This window comes from Centropristis striata, chromosome 16 (genome assembly GCF_030273125.1).
Source record: "Centropristis striata isolate RG_2023a ecotype Rhode Island chromosome 16, C.striata_1.0, whole genome shotgun sequence".
NCBI classification, from domain to species: Eukaryota; Metazoa; Chordata; class Actinopteri; order Perciformes; family Serranidae; genus Centropristis; species Centropristis striata.
Genome location: NC_081532.1, coordinates 23,020,291 through 23,045,909, shown reverse-complemented (window position 1 = coordinate 23,045,909; position 25,619 = coordinate 23,020,291). Strand labels below are relative to the sequence as shown.

Below are 25,619 nucleotides of genomic sequence, written 5' to 3'. Positions count from 1 at the left end.
AAAATAAGGGGCTCGTATGTTGTGTGTCTGTGGGAAGTCACGGGTTAGGGCAGCGCTTTTGTGAAAGCTGTGGATTTGATTGAGGTGACGAGAGAGCGTCGTAAGGGTTTTATTGTTGTCCCTAGTGAATGAAAAGCTGTTAGTCTCTTCGGGCCTGTGTGTCGGGGAACAATCTGCAGGAGTAATGTGGGAAAGAGGGCACCAACAGAGAGGCTGTTTGTCAGTGGATATTTTCTGCCGGGGTAGACAGGGTTATAGGGTGACAGAGAGGTCTCCCAAGATAAACATGGCACCAATGCTGAAATAATAAAGACTCTCTGTCTCAGTCAGCCTGCAGGACCCCGGACCTCTGCCTGCCATGCTATGCTAGGTTTGAGTTTTATTTGTTCTGAGCGTAAACATCCGTTCTGACTGATAGATCTGTCCGAAAGAAACCCGCACCAACGTGTCTGAGTAGAGGCATCCCAGGGGGCGTATGTCATGCCTCCAGGTTCCCGTGGGCCCAGTTGGGGCAGACAATGAATGCAACGTGATCTGGTAGGTCTCAGACTGTGAGAGAGAAATGTAGCCGGAGTTCTCTGGACTATTTTTAGCTTCTCCTCCCATCAACTTGCTCCGCACGAGGGGAAATCAATTTGTGCTGTTAATTGTCGCACAAAAGGGAGATTAAGTTCTGTTCTGTTTGTATTCAGATGCTGGATCAAAACTGTATGTAATCAGTTGTGAGCATCACAAGTGGGTAATAGGGCAGCTGCTGGATGGGGGTTTTCTCTACAGACTCTGGGGATTAAAATATAATCACAGTCAATGGTGGCACAATATTTGTTTTTGCACGATCAACGTGGAGAGAAAGACTGCAGGGATTTTTTTTATTTTAATCTCTTGTTTTCAATTCAGTGTTCAAGTTGTTCAATAAAATAATGTTAGAAATAATTTATTTTCTTTGTTTAACCTTCTGAACCCCCCAAAAAGAAGCTTTAAATTGTGAAATTTCTGTGAAAATCACTTTATTCTACATGTCTCATTTAAAAGGTTGCCAAAAATGAACCGTTTGTTATAACTAGATCCTGTTAAAAACATTAAATTCTGCTCCTCAGTGACACTGTGAAGCCATGATTGATTCTGCTGAGGGGAACAGTCACGTGACAAATATTCACTTAAAATCTGTTTACACAGAGCAGAGAGGAGAGGACAGGAGAGGCTGGAAACATGACAATAGTTCAGTATTTTTTTTGCCAATATTCATGATACTTGTTGGCACTTGGAAAAGTGTTGTATATATAAATTTCATTTTATTCAAATTTGAAAAAAAAATTATCAGAGAAATTCAACTTGCAAGTTTTCTTTTTTCAGATTTTTCGGTCATTATAATAATAATAATATTTATAATAATATTTGATTCATATAGCACCTTTAAAGCTTCTCAAAGTTACTTTAAATTATAACTTCTGCACAAGAGACATTTTGTTCACACTTCTAGCCTGATTGTGCTGATTGCATAGAGCTGTAGACTTATAGATTTTATATATTGCAGTGGCCGCAGTAAGCAAAAAAAACCCTTAAACAATGAGTTCAGAGTGTCAATTCAAGAAGAAATCTGCTGTTTTTTAGCTGAGTACACTATGTTTTTTATTATTATTTTATTTTATTTCATTATGTTATTATTGCAAGTATTTTACCAACATCAGCCCTAACACAGTCCATTGATTTGAAGCAATCTTGGCATCCAATAAAGCTTTTTATGATAAAATATGTCACATCCTCCCTGACTCGTCTGTGCCCCCGATAACTGCTCCTGAAGAGAGGGAGAAAGTGTCTCCGTCTGAGCAGAAGTCTTTGTTTTCCTTTGGCTTCCTCTGTAGACATGTTCAGTGGTTTCACTTCTCTCACAACCTTGACAGACTGTCAAAGCTGACAAACTCTCCAGGTAGTCATCACCCCCCCGAGGACCCCTCGCCAGTTAATTCTTTAAGGCCTGAGGTCCTGGTTCAAGGGTTGTGTTAGCCTGTGCGTATGTTTGCAGAGAGAGGCTTTTATTTGCGATGATGACTTGGTATACATTTTCTCTTTATTTGCATTAGCACTGTATCTCGGCCAGCATCTGCCTCATTTAATTATCTGTCTGCTGTGTTTAAAAGAAAGGAATTCAGGCTTTGACTGCCTGGATCAGTGTGAAGCCTGGCGATTAGAGGAACGAGGACATTTATCAGCCCATCTGAAGAAGTGATCCTTTGTGGGTCTTTTCTTTTAATATCCATTAGATTGGCCCTTGTAGCATCTGTCTTCAATTAAGAGGCGAGCTGCAGATTCCCATGCAGGAGGTTCATGCTGTGGGTAATGCAGTCATCAGCTGTGGGAAACAAATGCTCTCCATTTGTGTGAAATGGCAGCTAGTTCAAGCACAGGTGGCCTGCTTGGCATGAATGTTAAGCCAGTATGCCGTGTTTTCTTTAGGATTGGAGATTTGGCCGTGCCCCCTCCCTGGGAAAACAAGGATTCGGCATTGCCATATGTCAGCAAACAGGAGGAGAAGGTTAATGGATTACGTTTGTTGAACTCTGTCCAGATGTGTTCAGATTGTGGGTGACACTACTGTGTCACCCTAAGACATAAAAAATTAAAAAAAACATTTATAAGAGCCAGACGTCAAGAGCATAGGTTTTGAGCCCATTATTCCTCGTCTAGCCTCTCGTTGACCAAAGACAGATTAGCATAGTTCTGGTCTGGTCATTAAGCATGGGGGGGTTCAGAGGTCACAGTCGGTGGCATTAACAGAGGATTTTATTGGTTCGCTGTTCACTGAGACAAGTTCAAAGCCTGACCCTCAACATGAACACTAGTCTTACACAAACTAACACACCACTTGAAAACCAATTGGCTGTTTGAGGAGGCTCAGTTCTTGAAGAATGGCCTTGTAGCAGTGCTGCACTGACTCAATCTGCGTGTCCTACAGCATTTGTTATACTCAAATACTTCATTTCCACCGCATGCTTGCGGTTGCTATTGAATGTGGCTTTGCTGTTTGAAAAATGTGCAAGAAGCCCCATGTCATGACTGTTTTCTTTATCCAATTAAATGTTTTATTATTGGCTCAGCTTGGTTGAAAACTTGAGTAAAAAGTACCAAGGTCCTGTCTGCAACTTCTGCTAATTGAAAACCAAAAATATGTGGAGTCAAGCCATGTCGTACCATGCATTGGAAATGCTGCAGAAGTTGCAACAACATTTTTGATTATCGGCAGATTCTGATGGATCTAGTTATTCCAGACGGTTTATTTCTGCTGCCGTTTTAAATGTGGAGTGATTTTGACAAAAATATCACAATGTAAAGCTTCGTTTTGGTTGCTTTTTCTAACAGAAACTTGAAAGCTACAATTTCGGCTCAACTTTCATGAAACATTGAGTATAAAGTACCACCTATCAGGTACTGTCTGAAACGTCAGCTAATGGAAAACCAAAAATAGGGCAAGTCGAGTCCAGTAGAGCCATGTCGTACCATGGATTGGAAATGCTGCAAAAGTTGCCACAACATTATTGATTCCTGTCAGATTCAGAAAGATAAAAAAAAATATGATTTTGCTAATTCTTTTGTTTCAATTCAAGTTTAAAGTTATGAAATTCCATTTGAACAATGCCAGTTTAGGTCATTATTTAAAGCTTCCACTGCACAACAGAGGTAGACTGGATTGATAATTTTTTTGAGCAAACTGTAAATCAGTGGATTATCAAGAAACCATCTAAATGAAGTGTGCCTACATGTTTGCATATATCCTTGTGCATGTGCATGAGAAATGATAGTATTTTTTTAGGAAATAAAATGGACAACGTTGGCGTATATGAGTCCAAAAAAAGACCAACATTTTAATTTTGATATGGTGGAAAATGTATTTGCTTGTGTTTTGCGTATGATGACAAAATATTGATAGTTTTATGGCTGATGACTCTACATGAGTTCAGGCTGCAGCTGCAGGGACCCTGCAGTGAAGCAGTGATCTTAACGTGTGGATCCAGCTCTGTGGCTCTTCTCCTTGCATTCCTGCACATCTTAATTGGCGAACCTCCTGGCAGAGTTCTCGGTTTGGCCTCGCCTGGTCTGGCTGTCAGCTCGGCGCAGTGGCCAGCAAACACACTATGAACAATGCCCATCCTAATCCCCGAAGAATTCCTGCTCCTCTGATCTAGCTGGGCGCAAGAATGTGATGTTTAAAAGGCCGGAGGCTCACCAGGAATCACAGGGAGACGAGTTCTCATGCACAGTCGTCCATGTTAATTTGCTGTAAGGAGCCGGAGAGGCAGTGATGTGAGAAACTGGCAGCACAGTGGCTCTGAGGGGACGCACCTCATCATTAGCAGCCCTGCAGCCTGGCATGAGGGATTACAGAAATACATGCCAACAGGGGCGAACCTGTAATCTCACTGGACAGTCACATTGATAAGAAGAGACTTGTTTTGATGTAACATGGATTGATTTTGTAAACACACGTTTATATAAAATGATTTATATATCATATAAAATGTCTTTGCAAAGTATTTTAAAATGCTGTTTTTGAGATCCACAACAAGTATCCCTCTGAGCCCCAACAAGTAATTTCAGGGCAGTTTTTTTGCTTTTTTGCTTTTTAGATTTTACTCACTGTGGCCTTGTTTTTCGCTGCAATATATACAATATATATTGAATAATGAAGTCCTGCAGATCTATGGAATCAGCACAAGCATGGCTAGAAGTATAAACAACTCAAACATGTCTTTGTGCAGAATAACACAGTTATAATGACATAAATCATTAAAAAAAGAAAAACTCTGACAAATATTTCTTTTAAAATTTGAATACAATGGAATTTATATTAAGAACACTTTTCCATGTGCTCACAGGTGTCATGAATATAGGGGAATATCTGGCCTCTCCTCTCTCCTCTGTGTAAACAGATTTTCATTGAATATTTGTCACGTCTCGTCTCAGCAGAATTGAATTGGCTTCACAGTGAGCAGCAGAATTTAATGTTTTTAATAGGATCTAGTTATTCCAAACTAGGGATCGGCATTTGGAAGAAACCTGTCAACTCAATTATCTATAACGTTAACGCTCAATAAATCTATTAATTGCTGCATGCATATATGGGCAAAATAAAAGATAAATATACAGTACTATGCAAATGCCTGTTTTGATAACGGATGCTTTTATTTTGAAAGAACGAAAAGAGAGCTTATCCGGTTCACCGTATAACTAATTCAACTGAGATTAAACTGTAAAGATAACTTCAAGGAGTTCAATGTTTTATGTTTTAGCCCCTGAAGAGTTATGAGGTTAGTTTTCACAGTAATCTTCATATTTAAATGTGTTTTACGTTAAAATAAGTTTTGGATCAAATTAAACTCAGTAATTCATGCTAGCAAGGTTTGTTACAGTAAGCTAGTTTTGCTCAAATTTATACTCTTGTATTTCTGTGTGTTTTATAATTGTTATTGCAACTTTCAGTTTGCAAACTGTAGCTTTATCAACTTAATTCTCAGCTCATTGGCTTATTCACGTACGGCCGTGAATAACATTGAACAACAACATAACAAAAAATGGTGACATTTTAAAAGAGACATGTAGAATAATGTGATTTGGTCACAAAAATATCACAATTTTAAGTTTCTCTTTGGTTACTTTTTCTCACAGAAACTTTCATAAACCTATGATTATCAAGGATTGTTGGAAATATTTTGACGGTAATGCCTGTTTTTACACTTTCTTTCAATGATAAATGGCTCAGAGGGTTAAAATCAATTAAGGATGCATATTAATACTTATGGCATTCACATAAGTTGTCAAGTGTCACATTTACTTTGTAACTACTAAATCTCTTGAGTGTGCATTCGTGTTGTCTGACCTCCTGGCCTTTCTCTGCTGATTACCATGAGCTCATATCACAGTTGCCTCCACTGTGCATACCTCAGTCCCAGCTTTGCTATAGTATATTAACAAGTGTCTGGCATGAGCCAATGCAGAGCAGCGACCTGGGGAATGGGAGGAATTTCCTTTTTGTATAAGACTTGGATAGACTGTTTGAGAAAGCATGGCTCACATGACAAAAGAATTTTGTTGAAAAAAGACTAAACATAAAGTAAATAAACATGGTGTTTTTTAATGAAAAACCCACCAAGAATGATACACATCGTGTACTGTAAACCCTGGCATGAAGTGCATGAATCCTTCTTGACTTTTCATGTTTGGTTTTCAGCTCCAGAGGCCTGAGTGCCATGCCAGAGGGGTCCCATTCTGCTCTCCACCAGGGCCCAATGGGGGAAGGTAAGATCAGCGCAGTTATACTGAGAATAACCCATGCTCTATGAATTTAAGCAGTCTTATAACACTGAGTTTTAATAACGCACTAACATAACACAGAAGTTCAGCAGACGTAAATGGAAAAAAACAGAGGAATAGAGGAAATATAGATGCTTGAGCCGAGAGAGCAAAGAGTTCCCCTCCTACAGTCCAGACTGGCAGAGAGGCTCTTTGTGCGGCTGTGGAGCTCAGCCAAAACTCTTTCATGCAGCTGAAACCCCTGAGCGCTCACACATCAAACCAGAATATGTCAGAATCGCCGACAGCCAAGATGGTCCGTCTAGCCAGCGGTGCTGACCCTGTATGTTGGGGGCCACTCAAATTACATATATTATTTTAGCATTCATTATCTTCAGTCACAGAGCAGCAGCAGTGACACAAGGCCTCTTTGTATCTGTTTGCCTGCTCTGTTCCTCAGCCCCCCACGCCTCCGCTCTTCTCTCCTGAACACATTTCGCGCTGGGCTTCCTCTTTGGCTGAAGAATACCAGCATGTCAATGGTTCCCTTTTTCCTCTGCGCCTGTCCCTTTTGGTTCAGCTTTTGGACAGGGCAGGCTTTTGGCTGGGGGAAACGTGTGCCACCCTCATGAAAATTTGTGTCTCTATTTCACCAAAAGGCCATTCTGCACCAACTGCACGTTCTCACAGCTCATTTTGCAGCTCGGATATCCAGTGCGAAATCACTTTTGCATGACAGAACACCCACTTGCAGCTGAAACATTTTTGTTTGAGTGTGACTATGACTGACCTTCCCCCCTCCTGCTGCGGATGGATGGATGGTAATTAAGGGGCAGGGCTGCTGGTGATCTGTGTGAGGTGATGAGTGGACGTGGTTAACAGGCAGGAGGAATGCATACGGTGAGAGGAAGACCCCCTGTCTGCTCGAGGAAAACAATAAAAAGGTTGTGGTGTCTGTCAAGCTCCAATTCCCTCTAAAGTGTCACTGGCTGCAGGAAAAAGTGGGCAAAATCAGATTTTTTTTGTTGCAGTGTGACCAGCACAAGTCACATGGAATCTGACTTTTTAGAAATCAGACCTGGACCTCTTTCATATGTGGTCGTAAATCAGATCCAGTTCTGATGTTTTCAATCCAAAGTCACTCTAGAGCGACAGTCGTCATGGCAGAAAGCAGCTATGGAGGCAGGCAGTGGAGGGACAGGGAGGTTTTAGACTTCAGAAGTATTTGGGGTGACACTTCTGTGCATGCTAAACTTGAGGGTTTGTATCGTTACTGGTCACTCATGGACTTATCCACACACACCTCTGAACAGACGGAGCAGCCATCGCCCAAAAGCCGTTGTTAAAAATGTTGCTCTCTTTCTCATCATCCTTCTTCTTGTTATCATCTGCTCGTAACTTCGCCTGCTGTGTGTGACGTCTTTGTTGTTGCTCTTCTCTGCATGCAGTTCAGTTCAGGGCTGTGAAGATATGGCCACATTTAAAAAAATATTGTTAACAGCTAAACAACAAAATCGGACCTGAGCAAAAAATCAGACCTGCGGTGTCAACATAGCCTAAGATTTTTAAAGTGGGGAAAAAAGCTAACGTCTTCTAACAAACAGTCGATGGCAGCATATAGTGATGAAATCATATAGGATATCGTGATACAGAACAATGTTGTCTAACTTGATAATGTACTCAAATAGAAAATGTTAAATATTTTTTGAGGGAATGCCTTCAGCTCAGGACAGGGTTCTCCATATATGGTAAATACAAAATGGACCTGCACTTATATAGCGATTTTGTAGTCGCGTTGCGACCACTCAAATCGCTTTACACGACAGACTGCGCTCATTTACCCATTCACACACCCATTCATACTGGTGGCAGAGGCTACCCTAAACAGTTCCACCTGTCACCATTGGGAATTTATTCATTCACCGATGAACGCAGCATCAGGAGCTATTTGGGGTTCAGTATCTTACTCAAGGATACTTCGACATGCAGGCTGCCACAGTCTGGGATCGAACCACCAACCTTCCCATCCGTGGGCGACCACTCTACCAGCTGAGCCACATTTTATTGACTTTTTTTTACAACAAGCATTACAAACACCAATATGTTGATGAATAAATGTCAATATTGTACAAAAAAATCTTACAGAAAATGTAAACAAATGATCCAAATAAATTAATTAAATGAAAACATTTAAAAACACAAAACACTACCTAAAATATTTCTGACTCTGCGATGACAGCAACAAGGAAAATAAGAAAGAATTTAGAGCCAAACAAACTCAACCTAAAAGTTGGGTTCTCTGTATAATAATGGTGAAGAAAAATGTGCAAAAACCCACTCGGGACCCACATTTAGTTTGAAATAAACAGCAGCATGCTGTTTTTTCATTCAGCTTTATTTATTATTATTATTATTATTATTTTGCACTTGAATTCTTTTTTTCTAAAAGAATTTGATGACAGGAACATTCATAAGACCCTTTATTTTTTCCACCGAAGCTAAACTTTCATCCCAAGATGTGAAATATATAGATATCAGGAGATATTAAGGAGCTAATATACATGCAGCCTGTGAGTGTGATGACACCGGTTCAGCCAGGCATTCACAGACCTGAGGTAGCACGAAGCATCCCTTTCAAAGATAAAGGTTCCCTCTGACCTACTTAACCCCAGGGAGGAATGTAGCTGTGTGTGCAGAATGTACAGCTTTAAAGGGATTCTGGGGGACGGACGGATCATCTCCATTCACTGCAGCTTTTCCAGACCAGTGGGCATCATGGGGTCGTGGATATAGATGATGGCAGGGATGGCTGCGTCTCTGAGTGGAGCTCCTGGACTGGAACTCTTTCTCGGCTTAATTGTCTGGAGTGATAATCGCAGGTTCGCCTGCAGCAACTCCTGTTCAGATTCTGAAGCCGAGCACTGACACTCACTGAAACTCTTAGAGTAGAAATCATTATTCAACATTGCTATTATTGTATTCCACATTAGCTCATTTCGTTCTTCGGCTCAGATTCCTGCAGCACAAACAAAAGAATGTATTTCAATGTAAATGATTTTACAACCTCCTACAATGACATTCCTCCTATAGAGTTCTTACGCTGGATTAAGCACATTAGTTACAGGCTCTCTGCTCCGGGTGCCTCTTAGAAACTCATTTGAATCAATAAAACTCTTTTATCAGCTTCCTCCATAACTCTTTAACATTAAGTCAACATTTTGTCAGTAGGCACAATATTTCACTGACACTGCAGATGTGATGCCAGAAACAACACTGTCTCAGTAATGTTAATTACATGTTATTGTAAAAGATGGTTTGTATAATTAATGCTGTTTCTTTTAATTTATTATAGCGCAACAAAAGCATATCCTGTTTATAATGCACACAATCCACTAGGAGGTGAGTGCCAAGGCAAGCTGTTCAATTCCTCATTTGGCTGCTGTTTTATTAACCCTCAGAACCCGAATGTTTTCTTTAAACGATCGCCAAAAATACACCGTTTATCGAAGAAAGAAACTGTAACTGAAACTGTCCTTGAACGGATCATAGGTTATGAAAGTTTCTGTTAGAAAAAATAATCAAGGCGAAGCTTAAAATAGTGATCATTTAAAACATTGCCAAAAAACCCCAGTTTGAAATAACTAGATACTGTTAAAAACATGAAATTCTGCTCCTCAGCAACAATGTGAAGCCATGATTGATTCTGCTGAGATGAACGGTCATGTGACAAATCCGTTTACACAGAGCAGAGAGGAGAGGACAGGAGAGGCTGTAAATAGTCCAATATGTATAGCTTGTGGAGACACAATTTTATTTTTCCCAATATTCACAACAGTTGTGGGAAACAAAATTCCATTAAAAAAAAATATATATATATATATATATCTATCAGAGACATTCAACTTTACTTTTTTTATGATTTATGTCATTATTCAACTGTTATTCTGCACAAAAGACATTTTTGAGTTGTTAACAGCCGTGTTTGTGCTGATTCCATAGAGCTGCAGGACTTATACATTGCAGCGAAATATCAGGCCAGAGTGAGTAAAATGTGAGTAAAGAACGCCCTGAAACAGCTTGCAGTACAGAGGGTTAAAGGTGGAGAAACAGAATCACACCCTTTATAAAACTGCTTTGGATAAACGGCCTGATGTTTACCTCCCTCATCCTTTCCCCTCCACACTTCACACAGCTGTCCCGCCACCAGCCTGTGTGGACTCTGCAGAGAGGCACTCACATGACAGCAATTTGGTTGTGGACTATGAAATTGGTGCTAAAGTTTACAATGGATTCGCACCTCTGGGGCCCAGATGGTGTGTGCTGTTCAGAGGAAATGTGAGTTTTGAATGGAGCCAATGCTGGCTGTGTACTAGTCCCTGAAGGGCTCTTAAAGGGGGGGCTTGTTGATGGAGGAGTTTTCTAAGTGGATCATCATCACATGCCTATGCACTGAGGTTACCTGGCACAGCTGGATCCTTTAGGAGCCAAGGTCCAGCACAGGAGAGGTTTAGAGGATTAAATTTGAGCTTTTTCTGTCCTTTTGATACTGAAAGAATCCTGTCTCTCTGAAACATGCCGCTCTTAATGCCGGTGAAGTGGTTTTGTCCTTTTTCCAATTCTAGTTTATGTTGCAGTATGATAAAAGGTTGAATTGATGGATGGATAGGAGAGAACCTTATTGATCCCAAAGGAAAATCTTGTGCCAGGTTGCTCCAAAGGTACTATAAAATAAAGTAAGAGTAACACAAATAACAATATAACAATCATATTTTTTAGTATAGCCAAGAAGCTTTTTGGTTGTCTAATCCAAGAGTAAAAAACTAGAAAAATGCATTCAAATTGTTATTTGTTTGTTTATTGTACATTTTGTTTCTTTAATTGGAGTGTATAACCATAACCATACAGAAAGAACAATGACACTAAAGGTTCAGGTTTCACTGTTCAGAAAATAAGTGACATTTGTAGACTAAACAGAAAAAAGTTAGTTTCACTTTTAAACATCCAGAATTCCCCCAAACTCTCCAGCACAACGTTTTGACCTTGACTGTCACTGTGGAATGCAGGTTCAGTTTGCGTGTGTGTACTCGGCCTCTACGGTTTATTTACCAACCTTCAGGCTAATTATTAACACAGCACTAATACTCCTTGTGAGGCCAAAGGCAGGTGTAAATCAAGCCATCCAATGCAGTGGTTAGAAGGATGAATTAATCAAAGTAAAACACCACACTGGAAGATATATTCATTCATTTAAATAAAAGCGACAGACTGTTGCGTAGTGTAATAGGAATAAAAAAGCAGTAATATTATTAATAATGATAATAAAATAAAAATATTATAGGTTAAGTTAGTTGTAGTATCGATCCAAGCAACTCCCAAAATAAATAGGTACACATAAAATATTAATAATAAAATGGACAAGTGTAGTGTTAATAATGGACAAGTGAGTAATAATAATTATAGACTATTTTAAAAGGTACATCCCCTCTCCTCCAGAGAATTAAATATTTATTTTTAGCATCGAGCAAGTAATCAAGTAAAGTGAAAAGCGCCAAAATAACTATTTAAGTGTAGCGGAGGAAGATGTTATTAAATTAAAATACCACACTGTAAAATAAAATGTAAAAAATAATTCAAAAAAGTGGAATGCAATAAAAAAATACAGTTTTAATAGTAATAATTATAATAATAATCTAAAATTACACACTTAAAATAAAGAAATAATGGTAGTAGTAATAATAATAATGATAATATAAAAATATACAAGTTATTACCAGTGGTACATATTAAAGGACTGTTTAAAGCAGAAAACTCTTGAAGTGACCTGAATTCTTTCCTCCATCGGGGGATAAGAAATCTCGGTGTCTAATCACTGGTGTTCTGACTCACGCTGTTTGATAATGGGTTGTGAAGACTCTGGGACTAATCCTCCAAGGCTCTCTGTGTGCTTGTGCCTCCTGCCCTCCTGAGGGGCAGCCATTCACCGTTGCCAGGTGGGGAGGAGTTTTTCCCAAGGGGATCAGTGTAAGACTCCCTCCCTGTCTCCGAACAGCCACCGGGGGAGGAGCCGAGAGACGGGGGATGTGGAGGGGTGTTGAAGATGGAAGTTCAGAGTGGATCTTGAGGGGCGGAAAGGCTTTATTAAGATGTATAGCAAAACATGATTCCCTCCTTATCCCCCGGGAGAGGAGAGGGGGGTCACACTGTGCACTTGGCTCTGAAAGAGTGAGCAGATTAGCAGTTGGTTTGAAGTTGTTGTTTTTTTTTACTTTTTCTTGTGAGTGAACATACTAATCAGCCAATTAAGAATGAGGATTTTCCACCTTGTTACATGCTTTTAGGTGGGAGGTGGAAGTTCTCTTTATGGCAACCTCTAGAAAAGAGTTACTCTGTACATAGAGTAAAGAACATAAGGAGGTGGAAATTCAAACTCAAGGAAGAAAAGTGTATTTCTTAGGAAAACAAATTCATGAAACATGCAATATGTCATTATTGAGAGGTCTCAGTAACAAAGTCAATGGAGCAATGCCGCCATTGTAATCCCTTGGAGTTCCTTCAGTTTCAATTGTTGAGGAGGTTTTTACGAGGAGCCGGATTATCCACAGAAGTCACCTCCTTTCAAAAACAAACAGACCAGGTGATTAAAACGGGTAAAAACAAGTTTAACCTTAAATCAGTATTTCTTCAGTGATGCTTGGCATGTCAGCTGAGGGGCTGCTAACTTAGCTGCATGTTCTTTGATAACTTAAGATGTTCAAGAGGTTTTTACAAGGTGTTATCTGCAGAGGTCTCCTGTGCTCCAAAACAAACAGAGCAGGTGATGAAAGTTGTCAAAAACACAGAATAAAGCAGTTTCACCTTAAATCAGTTTTTCTTCAATGCTGTTTGTCACGTCAGCAGAGGGGCTGCTAACTGAGCTGCTGCTAACATTTGCTCAGCTTGTTTTTTGATAATTTAAGATGTTCAAATTATCAGCAGATGTCTCCTCCTCTTCAAAACAAATGGACCCTGTGGTTTACACTGCTAAAAACACTGGAAAAAAGTAGTTTCATTTAAAAAAAAAAGAAATCAGTTTTTCTGATGCTGTTTGGCGGAGATTCTGGAGCTGAACCGTTTACCCAGCTTGTTTCAATGATAAGTTAAGACCTAGACATCCAATGTTGAAGTTTTTTATCTGGTTAAAATATATCCTTCTATACTTATACTTACTGCTGATGCATGGGTATGAGGACCTGGAGCATGTTCTTGATGAAAATAACAGATTCATCTTTGTAAATTGTTTGATATATCTGTGATAATTTATGTACATATTAACAGAATATAACAAAGGTTGAGTCATTTTTAAGCTTATTACTGCAGACATATTCATTATTATATTCTTAGGTTAGGTTAGATACCAGCACTTGCTTGAAAAAACAAAACAAACAATAACAAAACGTGTTTTGTCCTCAGGGGATTGAAGTAATGCATGAAGCTGCCAAGACAGTGCCAGGCACCCAGGAAACAAGGAATGCTCTTCCTGGATGACTCTGTGTGATGAAACTGAGTGCTGAAATGACCCGTTTTTATTGTCATTGATCATGCAGTTGCAGGTACAATCATGCGAGTGTCTAGAGGACATCACATGATGATGCAATATGTGATTCATTTGTCCACTTGGATGAAATGCATCAGCTTTTTATCCATGAGTCAGTGTGAATCAAGCAGGAGCGGCTGTCTGAGGTGTTACTAACAGAGCAGGCAGGGGCTTGTTTCTGTCAGTGGGATGTTCTGTCCACAGTGCTTTCACTCTCTTATTGTTTTCCATATTCAGGAAAAGGCTTATGGCTGTTATCTGCTATCAGTTTTCCAGTGGAGAGAGAAGGACCTTTTTCTGACACAAAGTGTTCCTGCAGCTTTAGGATAAACATTTGCATGCCGGACAAAGATATAGTCTGTGTCGTTCCCGTTTCTTTGCCCCTGATTTGCTTAGAAAACAAAAGGCCCACAAGCCAGACAGAATGGCTTTGGCACTTTAGTGCAGACTGCTGGTTATTTTTGCAGTTGCTTAGGTATATTCAAAGTGAAGTTTGACTCAGTCAGTTCATCTGAAATAGTCATAAAGGTGTGTCTTTCCTGGAGAAGGCTCCTCTTTAACTGTGCAGCGTACACTCATCGTTCATCATATCAAAAGTCTGCTTCCAGGAGTCAGAGGGCTCAGATCATAGAAATCATCCAGGACTTTTGACACCTTGGTGGGTCTCATCTCTCCTATGCTTAAAGGTACGCAAAGATTGAAGCATTAGAGAATGTATGAATGACAGTACTCAGTGATTTTAAACATACCTTTGCTTTGTTAAAATATTCTAAACATGTATTGATTCCACTTGACAGGAATCTGTTGTTGTAGATGCTTGTAATATTTTCCATCGTGCACCATAATTTCTTGACTGACGTTATTATTATTATTATTATTATTTCCCTTTTTTGTGTCTGAGTTTGTTTCCTAATACAGTAACTCAAGTAGACATTGTACCGTACTCAAAGACATTTTTACTGTCAGCCTGCTGTGAGTTGTGACCTGGACAGGGCTGTTTTAGACTTCTGAGGAGAGAAAACTGTAGCTTGCTCTGGGAGGAATTTGCATGGAGGCTGGTTTGCATGAACTGATGAAACGCGACTCACATCATCACTGGGTTTTGCAACCAAACAACTTATAACGTCAGAGCAACATGCTGTGGCTTATCGTGTTCTCACAAAAGGTGGTAATACTCAGCCAATAAATGTGTTGCTCTGTATCATGTCAGTGAAGCGTATCATCTAAACATTAACACTCTGAACCTCTAACGTATGAATATGATTTCAAAATACACCATTTATTGTAGAAAGAAACGGTAAAAACAGGCATTATAGTCACAAGTTTGAACTTTCCGACAGTCCTTGAACAGATCATAAGTTACAAAAGTTTTTGTCAGAAAGAGTAACCGCAAAAAAGCTTAAAATTGTGATATTTCTGTCAAACTTTATTCTACTCATTCAAAATGTTGACACTGAAGCCATGATTGATTCTGCTGAGAAAAACAGTCATGTTGCAAATATTCAATGAAAATCTGTTTACACAGAGCCAAGAGGAGAGGACAGAAGAGACTGGAAACATGAAAATACTTAAACATGTATAGAATGTGGAGACCAAATTTGTTTTTTCAATATTATTGACACTTGTTGGCACTTGAAGTGTTGTGTATATATAAATTCCATTTTATTCCAATTTTTAAAAAATAATTTATCAGAGAAATTCAACTTGTTTTTTCTTTTTTTATGATTCAGTTTTTCTGCACAAAAGACATTTCTGAGTTGTTCACTCTGGTAGCCATGATCATGCTGATTCCATAGAGCTACAGGTATATATATATATATATATATATATATATATATAATACAAGGCCACAGTGAGTAAAACGACCTGTAACAGATTGTTGGAGTTCAGAGGGTTAACTAAGCATGCTAAGACTGTTTTTTCCGCAAACCAGAGAATTTCTTTTATGAAGGAATGCTTTGTGCAACTTCAGACAGACACAGATCATCTCTGTTAGTTAATAACCAGGTGCTGGTGTATTCATTTCAGTGTTTCTATTCCCCTTCTGTACCATCTTATTAGGCACTGCATGCCATTCATATAACCATGATGTCAACGGCGGACACGTTTATGAACTGTCTGCTTTGTTGACTGCATGATAAGCTCAGACTGTCATGGAAACAAGTGGAGACGTCACATTATTAGTTGTAGACTGATGAGTCATGGAGCCCCTCTGTGAATGAATGTCCCATCTGAAACATAAGCATTTACCAGAAATCACCTGTTATATCCCAAATACCTGCTTCTTTATCAGTCAAAATCCTTTCTCTTTACACTCACAGGGTGCTGCTGTTTTATTTCACTTCTAGAATTTGGTAACATGTTGTATATAAGTGCACACCACAGCTGCATTAACACAAGCTGCTGTCCTGTCCAGGGGGATTTGAGTTCAGGAAAGCAACAAAAGAGAAGAGGAAGGTCATGCTTGTAGCCTCAACACACCTTTGTCTGTAAATGTTAACCGCGGCTTAACAGCCAGGAAACTGGAATTCAAAGAATTACAATGAGCGGCGGTGGGAGTTTTTTTTTGCGGGAATTCCAAACATTTTTTTCCTGAACATTCTTAATCCGTCCAACGGGAGCAGCTGTAATAATGTAATCAATTAAAGATCACATAGTCTGTCCACACTTACAGTCTTTCTGTTGACTTTTTTGAGATAAACTACTAGAGTTGTTGAGGTTATGTGCCTGAATGTAGTCCAAATACTATACTATCTCTGTAGCCTTGACTTGGTTAATGGTTATGTCTGTGAGTTAACAACCATATTGATGCAGAGCTGAAACAAAGGGGAGTGTTGTGTTTTGTTTGTGAAATTGTGGTGCGTGAATGTGGGAATCTAGCCTGGGTATACCCAGACTGGCTTGCGCGCTCGAATTTGATTTCGAACCTCCAGGCGGTCTGGAAACGAGGCGATTATCTTAGCCCTGTTTTAGGGATCCAATCACAGAGCGGGGAGGGACGGTGAGACGATGACGCGTACTACTCGGCACTTGGAAGCTTTCCGGATCCAACATGGCTGCTGCGGACGGGAAACTCTCTTTAGCTGTAGATGGTGTTTTAAATAGTTTAGAGCGAAAGTTGAAAGGCGAAAGGTCTCTCGGCAGCTCCGCTGTCCCCCGGCTGGTAGCGAGATCACCGGTAGCGGGGCTATTAGCGCCGCACGGGCGGTTTCTGCGGCTCGTTGCACCGAGCCGGTGAGACCGCCGGTCACCGCCGGTGATCTCGCTCCGAATCGGGGGACAGCGGAGCCCCCAGAGACCCGCAGCAGCTTGTTTATTGCCCATAAAATCAGTGGATGTGTGTGGCAGAATGACATGAGGGGGAATAAAGCGTGAAAATAAATAATCTTGCAGAAAGCGAGAACTGGAGAAGCAAAGCAGCAGCAACACTCTCTCACGGACACACACACACAACAAACATCCATCTCTGTTGCTCTACTACGTCATCTGGTATAACTGATCTGATTGGCTAAGAGCTACCTACAGACGCTTTGATAGACATTCTAAGCGTCCAATAAACAGCTCCGGAGGATCGTAAACCACACCTCCTCTACGGAGAAATGCATTGAAGGTGTCCAGACCTAATCTCCAATGAGATTTGGTCTGGTGTTAGCCAGGCTAGTGAGAATCTATGGCCTGGCTGAAAGGGAATACATTTTTTCGGACTGTAAACTTTACAATGTATTCTCTGTTGTAATTTATGAGAAGTGGTTGGGATTCTTTGTAAATATACTACTTAGTAATTATACCCAAAAATGTTTTTCAAATATGTAGCTGTGAGGCAGTCTTTCCGCGTACCGTATTTGACCCGTTTGAACAATTTGAATGGATTTCTTCCTCAGTGAACAAAACCTGCTCTGAATCTGACTTTTTCTGAGGAGTGCACTGATGTGAATTCTGGGTGGATACTGATGTTTAACCCTCTGACCCCCAACAAGCTGTTTTAGGTTGGGTTTTTTTTGTGGCTCTTTTAATTTTATTCACTGTGTTCTTGTATTTTTCACTGCAATAAATAAATCATATATATCCTGCAGCTCTATGGAATCGGCACAGTCTCCACATGCTATACATATTTAACTTTTACAACCTCTCCTGTCCTCTCCTCTCTGCTCTGTGTAGATTTTCAGTGAATATTTGTCACGTGACCATTCGTCTCAGCAGAATCAATCATGGCTTCACAATGTTGCTGAGGAGCAGATGTTTTAAATGAGACATGTAGAATGAAGTGATTTTGACAGAAATATCACAATTTAAAGCTTCTTTTTGGGGGGTTTCTTAGCTTCGTTTTGGTCACTTTCTCAAACCTAAACTTTTGTAACCTATGATCCGTTCAAGGACTGTGTCTTCTACGATCTCTCAAAGAAGCTTTGGACTGGTGGGATAGAGAGAGTTAAAATAATAATTTGGTCGATAGCAAATGTGGATGTTTTTATGCCTCGGGACTGCCGGCAGCCAAATTTGACACAAGCATCCACTTGAACTCAAAGATTATGGAGGTTGAAGGCCAAAGTCACTGTGACCTCACTTAATACATTTTTAGCAATAACTCAAGAATTAATTTGCTCATTATGACAATATTTCACACAAATTTCCAACAGGATAAAATGGTGAAGTGCTTACATTTTCTACCAAAATGGTTAAAGGTCAACTTAACTGTGACATAATTTTCTGCAAAAATACTTTTTTTATTATGAAAATAATTATTCATCGTTATTCATCGCTCTTGACACTAATCTTAATACTGTAGATCTTCTATTGAAGATAACTGCAGATTCCAGCATTCAGCTGATGCAACCGTTCTTTCACTTGCACATGTATTAGCAGCTGTTGTTGCTGTCATTGTGATTTTTTTCCCAAATTTCTCTCCCTTCAAGAGTTTCAAGTTCAGTTTTCACTTTAAAGACCAGTTAACACTCATTTAACATGGACAGGTGAATTATAAAAGCGTGCACAGAAGTGTATGTGTGTGTGCAGATGTTGTATATCTGACTGCCTTTGCCAACTGGTAGTTTTGTTGAAAACAGATGTGTGCGCTGCTCACTGCCCCTTCTACGGTGCTTTCTTTTTATAGACCTTTCCCTGCAATTATTGCCAAAACATCATTGGCATTTGGACTTTAGGATGAATTCCAAGAACTGTTTTTCCAACTAATAAAGTTAATGGTAGCAAATTGCAGTCAGAAAGCTGTGCTTATCTTTGATCAGTCTCAGTTGCTGAAGAGAAATGAACCTTGAATGTGACAGGACATTTTTGTTAAGTATGTATTTATTTTCCCACCGTTAACCATCAGGGCACTGGCTTTAACATTGCAAACTTATCAAGAGTTATACGGCTAAGAAATGCATCAAATCACAACACAGCTGATACAAAGTAATGCAGTATGCATTACTTTGTATCAGCTTTCTATATATGTAGAAAGATAACATTGAATTATAAGACGCAGCAACAATTGAAATGTAGAAAAACAGCCTCATCGTGCTTTCTTTAAGTGGAAACTTGCATACATGTTTTTAAAAGGCCAAATTTAATACCAAGCGCTAAAGGGTGGCACACTGCGGCTGCAGATCCTTCAGAGATTAGTGACAAATGTTTGCAGATGCTGAAGAGACTCTGTCACATGTCACAAGTAGTTTTATTGAAACCATTTATTTTAGTGAACAGGAGTACCTTTTTTTTTTTTTTTAAATGAAAGCTCCATAAAGTGCACATTTAAATAAAAAAATATCTTAAATAAAAATAGCCTATGAAATAAAATAGGCCAATCTTTGTCTGTTCCAGCCCCTCCCCTCTCTGAGCATGAAAGAGGAGGGGGGTGGGGGGAGCAGTGCAGAGAGCTCCGGGTCAGCAGGCTGCCTGGAGCAATCATCACAGTGCAAATTTCAAATATATATCGCTAAATGCGATATGGTCTAATTCCATATCACATTTTAAAATATATTTCTATATTTTTTATATCGATATATCGCCCAGCCCTACGACAGATGCATCTTCTTGGGTTACAGGAATCAGAAGTTTTCAGCCTCAATGGAAACACTTTGCACTACATCACACAGGGACAGGCAGTCGGCTTATCTTCGACCTGCATGTTGACCAGATAATTTGCATTCCTCTGCATGGCCTGTTTCAACAAGTGAGTGGTCCACCACTGCTGGTTTCCCCCCTGAAGACCTGTGGTGTATGGTGTCGGCCAGAGATAATGGCCGCCTGTGGAGCCAGTATTTGATGCTGAGCTGGTGCTGGAGTCAAGTGTGGGCTCAAGGAGATCTAGTAGTGCAGTCATACTGTTTTGGCATGAATAGGAGAATATGGTTCTGAGCATTTACATGTGAACTTTGCAAACATGGCGTTGATTTGTGCTGTTCCTTCCCCTCCCTTTGACTTGGCATTGAATGCATCACAGTAGCTTTATTATAGGGGAATATTTGGTGGGTGGAAGAGAAGGAAGAAGGAAGAGAGTTTCACACGGCAAAATGCAAAGACAGAAGCGGTGAAGTAAGCAGAGGCTGCGTTCTAATTCGTAGTGGCTGGCGTAGTGAGTGTAATAGCTCACCACTACACTCCCTTTACACCATCAACCCTGTGATTTGTCACAGAGCGTAAACAGGGTTTTCTCTAGTGGTCGGCTTCTGCTTGCCAACTCATCTGTTTCTCCCACTGTGAGGTTTTGCATGGGAACTGTGCTGCTGGGACGGCTCGATGTGGATTGTGGAGCAAGTTGTGCAGCGTAAAGGAGGACTCTCATGAGCTCAGTACTGACTCATGGAAAAGTTTGATGATGCCAGAAGGTGTGTGCGTGTGCATGTGTGTGTGTTTGAATGAACTGAAAAGGCTGTTTGATTCCTCATGTGAAGCACATCATGCAGGTTTATGTCACACTTTTTTTGCAAGACTTCATAAATCACTAACTTTGGGCACTTCTCATGCTCTTATTTTGAAATATGTCTCTTGTTTAATATAATTTGTTCCAGGGAGGGCTGTTAAAGGTTCTCTATAAAACTGTATATGGGAGATAAGTCAACAGAGTTTGCCTCTTACACATTTCCAGGACATAAGGTTTGTGTTATCAGCTTTGGGCTTTTTTTTTTTTTTACCAACGATGCACATGTAATGATGAACATATTTAGGTTACAAGCTTGTCAACTCGAGTGGGTATTTCAGGCCTATGACATACAACTACATCTGTGGGCTGTCACTACTGAATTCTGCTCTCCATCCCCACTTGGCAATGTCACTCAGTGCTTTGCTTAATGATGCCTTGTGCCTTATAGATCTCCATTTATGAGCCTGAAGTCAAATTACATGACAGAGCTTAATTTCTTTAGCACGGCTGAATGTTTGTGAGCCCTTTTGCCCTGCAAATATTTTAAGGAAATTGAGCTCTCTTCACAGTGGCCACTCAGTGCCCCATTCTCACATCGCCATGACTATATATTTAGGAAACGTTTGTGAGGAAAATTCCCCATTTGTCCAGGAAGGATGTGAAACTGAATATGAATTCCATTTCTCTTAAATTCAAACGTAGCCCAATAAAGATATATAAACAAAGCTGCTGGTTCCCTACTCGTTTTTTTCTTCTTTTTTTTTCCCATCGCTTTTCCCCGCTCTCTGTTTTTCCAAGGTTCAATCTTCAGCAGTCAGGAGAACAAGAGGAAATGGCTGGGTTTTCCATCCAATATGCAGTGTTGAAATTAGGCCATGTCAGTAATGATTTGAGCTAGGACTTTTACTGTAAACCACTCCTCTGTTTCTCAGGCTTGGAGCAGAAACACAGAGATCTGAGCTGCTTTTATTTGTAGATCGTAAGTCTGTTCAGTGTACCCTACAATTCTGTTTATCTGAAGTGTTTTAATGCTGCTTTTATTTATCCATTCGGTGAGAAAAGTCATCACTAAAGACACTTTGAGAGTGCATCTGGTTTATAACAGAGTTACATTTACTAAATGTTAACAAAAACATACAAAAATGAAACCCTCATAGTATTTCTAACATTGCATTAATTTTTTTTAAATTATAAATGAGCAATGTGAATGCGAAAAGCATTTTGAAAACTTTTTTTTTTTTTTTTTTACATTTTACTCTCTGTGGTCTTGTATTTCACTTCAGTATATAACAAATATATAAAATCTATAAGTCCTGCAGCTCTACGGAATCAGCACAATTGTGTTTTTCCACATGCTACACATATTGAGGTATTGTCATGTTTCCTCTCCTGTCCTCTCCTCTCAGCTCTGTGTAAACAGATTTTCAGTGATTATTTGTCATGTGACCATTCATCTCAGCAGAATCAATCATGGCTTCAGTGTCGCTCAGGAGCAGAATTTAATGTTTTTAACAGGATCTGGTTAGTGCAAACGCTTTATTTTTGGTGACGTTTTAAATGACACATGTAGAATAAAGTGATATTGACAGAAACATCACAATTTAAACTTAACTTTGTTTACTTTTCCTGACCTATCATCTGTTAAAAGACTGTTGAAAAGTTCTTTAGATAATAAATGATAAACAGTGTATTTTTGGTGATCTTTTTAAAGATAACATACCTTTCAATGCCGGCTGGATGTTGGTGTTCAGAGGCTTAAACCCTTAGTGCAGCTGCACAGAAGTCTGGTTACAGGGCGGCTGCCAGGTATGCAAATGTTGAAAAAATGATTAATTCTGCTGCTGCAAAGAGCAGGCATGGTGAGGTTCCGAAAATACAGTATAAAACTGGAATTCAAACCCATAATGTAGTAGGTATTTTGAATACTAAAAGCAAATATGTTTTTGAAATATCAAACACTGAACCTTATAACGCTTTAGATGGGGCCTCAATATGTTGTGTAGTTTGAAAGTGAGATTCTCACTGCATGGCTCGGCTCAATGACTTGCTTGCTCGTCACTATTGGTTCCAGATCCTTTTCTTAAATGAGTTTTCCACTGTAGGCGGGATTCTCAGCAAATCCCTGTCATGATGCGATGTGAAACTGCTGTCATCTTCAAAATTACACTTGCAGAGTGCTTTTTATTGGCCAGCCACCACACAGAGAAACATCTGCACTTCATCTATTGTACAGCATAGTTTTGCGAGCTGCAATTTTTTTAAAATCTGGGTCGAGTTAATAAAAAAAGATTGTGGTTGCTGTTGACAGTGGCCTGTGTTTGTGCAGGATGTGCCGTGTTGCAGAAGTGACAATTCTCTCAGACAAATCAGCAGTCAGCGGTGAAAAAGGGAGTTAAACAGATCTGTGGCATACCAAGATTGCCGACATTACTGCCTTTTAATAGACAGTTTTATATAGACCCTGACAAGTATTAATATCGGCAGATATAAGCCTATCAAAAGCATATCATACATGTTTATTTGCTGTCCGATATGTGACGGAATTTTTTTAACACAAAATGCAAACGTTGCTTGCCGTGATTTATTCTTTATTTTCACGGTTATCATTTATATAAGTGTCTGACAACGAAATGCATTGTTTGTATAATGTATAACAATGTTACATATTATTTTATACATCTTTATGTTCGAGAAAGTAGCTCTCTGGGTGCATTTGCAGAGTGTTGAAAATTCGGTGCACAATCCACATAAAAAGATTTATTTTCATTCCAGCTCAAAAACTTAATATTTCAGCCACTATATCGGTCATTGATGAATCTCCCCCCTGTGAAATCGGTATCTGCATCCGTCAGGCTCTAGTTATAAGGCCTCATCACTGAAATCCTGACACCTACCTTCTGCCTGTGTTTCAGAATCTCCTCAGCTGTCGTCGCCCCTCTCCTCCAGCGAACATGACCGGGCAAACGCTGACTTGGGCCCAGACTGTCACAACCGGCTATGTGTGGAGCCACTGGAAGGAGAGGGTGACCGTCCGGTGAGCCTGGTGTCCACCCTGTCCTCCGGATCATCCCGGGACAGCCGCAGCCTGTTCGGAAGCACCGTAGCCCTTCCTTCCTCCACCACTCCACCCATACAGAGCGAGGAGGACATAGACTTGGAGCTGAGCCCAGCAGAAAGTAGCAGACAGCAGGCAGGGGACCGGAGTCCCTCCCTCACATGTTCCAGGGGCCGCTGGCAGGAGCGGCTGGAGTCCAGGGTGATGAGGAACCAGTGGAACAATAACGCAACCTCCAACAGGAAATCAAGCAGTGAAATACTTCCAAACCCCGCCTCACCTGTCGTCACGCACGCCATGGGGCCCAACCCGAAGCTGACCTATGTGGACCGCGTTGTGATGGAGATCATCGAGACGGAGCGCATGTATGTCAAGGACCTGCGCAGCATCGTGGAGGTGAGAATTATGCTGAATGGGCTGAAATTAAATTTTCCGTTATTTATTTATTTTTTCTTTACTTGCAGCCAAGTATTCACTGTGAGCCAACCATTTGATATTATAGAGAGTAAATCATCACTTTTCTGTGTATTTAAAGCATATGTTTGACTTGGAGTAATATGCAGCTATGACTTCATGTCTGCAGTGCTCATTGGAGCTGATTTACTGAAGCAAAAAATAAGGGGAATTGGACTCGGTGACAGTTGAGAACAAATAATGCCCGCTGTGTTCCAGCAACGACTAAAACATCCACTGGATTTTTCTTTTCTTTTCATTAACCAGGATTCATTCTGATTTTCTTCTGTCTAAACAAACCTCTCACTTGACTACAAGATGCTTGCCTGACATCTGGCAATTGTGTTCTTTGTTTATAGATCTCTAGTTCCTAGAGATGTGGAGCAGTGTATGATCTGGTCATAGTGTTGCATATAAGCTATTCTGTATATTTACAGTGCAGTGAAAGTTTACAGCCTGCTATTGTGGACTCTGCTCATATCTGGAGTTCAAACACTGAGTGAAAACTGGGACGCAGCGCAGGTCTTTCATGACAGAAATCATGGGTGTTTTAATGATCGTAGCCAAAGATAATTCACCTCAAAGCATGAAAAATGGGCCCGGGATGATTTCAGCGCTCAACAGACCACTTACATCTTATCACATCTTCCACCTTTTGTAGTCTGGAAACAACTTCCAGACCAAGAGACCTCTTTAGCCCTCAATCTTTCCCCAGTCTGTGCTCTGCTGTCAAACAAACTATACTACACTTGTGGTAATGTCTTTAACATGTGAGGCATTTCTGAAACTGACTGGCAGGAAACCAGCCAGCACCGCTCCTCACTGTGTCTCAGACTGTGCTGGCGTCTGGCAGTTGCTGCGGGGAGGGAGCTTCAGTAACGACTTGCTCCTGACAAACACTTCCTAGGACTTCTAACTATTTCAAATGACAGGAGCAGCAGCCCATCAAGCAGCCTGCTCCGGCCCCGGTCACACAGGCCCTGCAGCCAACACAAACACCTCCATCCGTGTGCCAACTGGAGGAATAACACGGATGAAAGGGCAGCATTTGGTTTTTCTACGTGGTAACAGTCTTGTACAGATGTGTCCTCTATATCCTTTTATGATTACAGTGTGGCTTCCATCAAACGGATCCCATGCAGCTCATTTTAATTTCACACCAGGCCTCCAATCTGACAGAGATGTGTGAAACTCTCACATTGTTTCTTCAGCAAACTAATTCAAAGCTTCCACTCGATGCTGGTGCTGAACTCTCCAGCAGCTGTTGAAGCTTCGTCCTCTACTCTCGTCTAATCGCTTGCTCTCAGATCTCGCTCTTAACTGTCCATCCATAAAATAAAGTTTTGAGAACAGCTGTTTGACCCATTTGGTCTCACATGTCTAAAAACATCCCA

The 25,619-nt window shown here is 40.3% G+C and overlaps 1 protein-coding gene across 1 annotated transcript in view; it reads left to right on the top strand.

Annotated features, from left to right (window-relative positions):
• Positions 1 to 25,619, top strand: part of LOC131988249 (pleckstrin homology domain-containing family G member 3) — a 47,665-nt gene that overhangs the window by 2,887 nt on the left and 19,159 nt on the right. Inside the window, exons 2-3 of the mRNA XM_059353348.1 lie at positions 6,224 to 6,291; positions 23,630 to 24,168. Coding sequence (XP_059209331.1) covers positions 6,243 to 6,291; positions 23,630 to 24,168 — 588 coding nt within the window. The 5' untranslated portion in view covers positions 6,224 to 6,242. The remainder of the gene's footprint in view (positions 1 to 6,223; positions 6,292 to 23,629; positions 24,169 to 25,619) is intronic.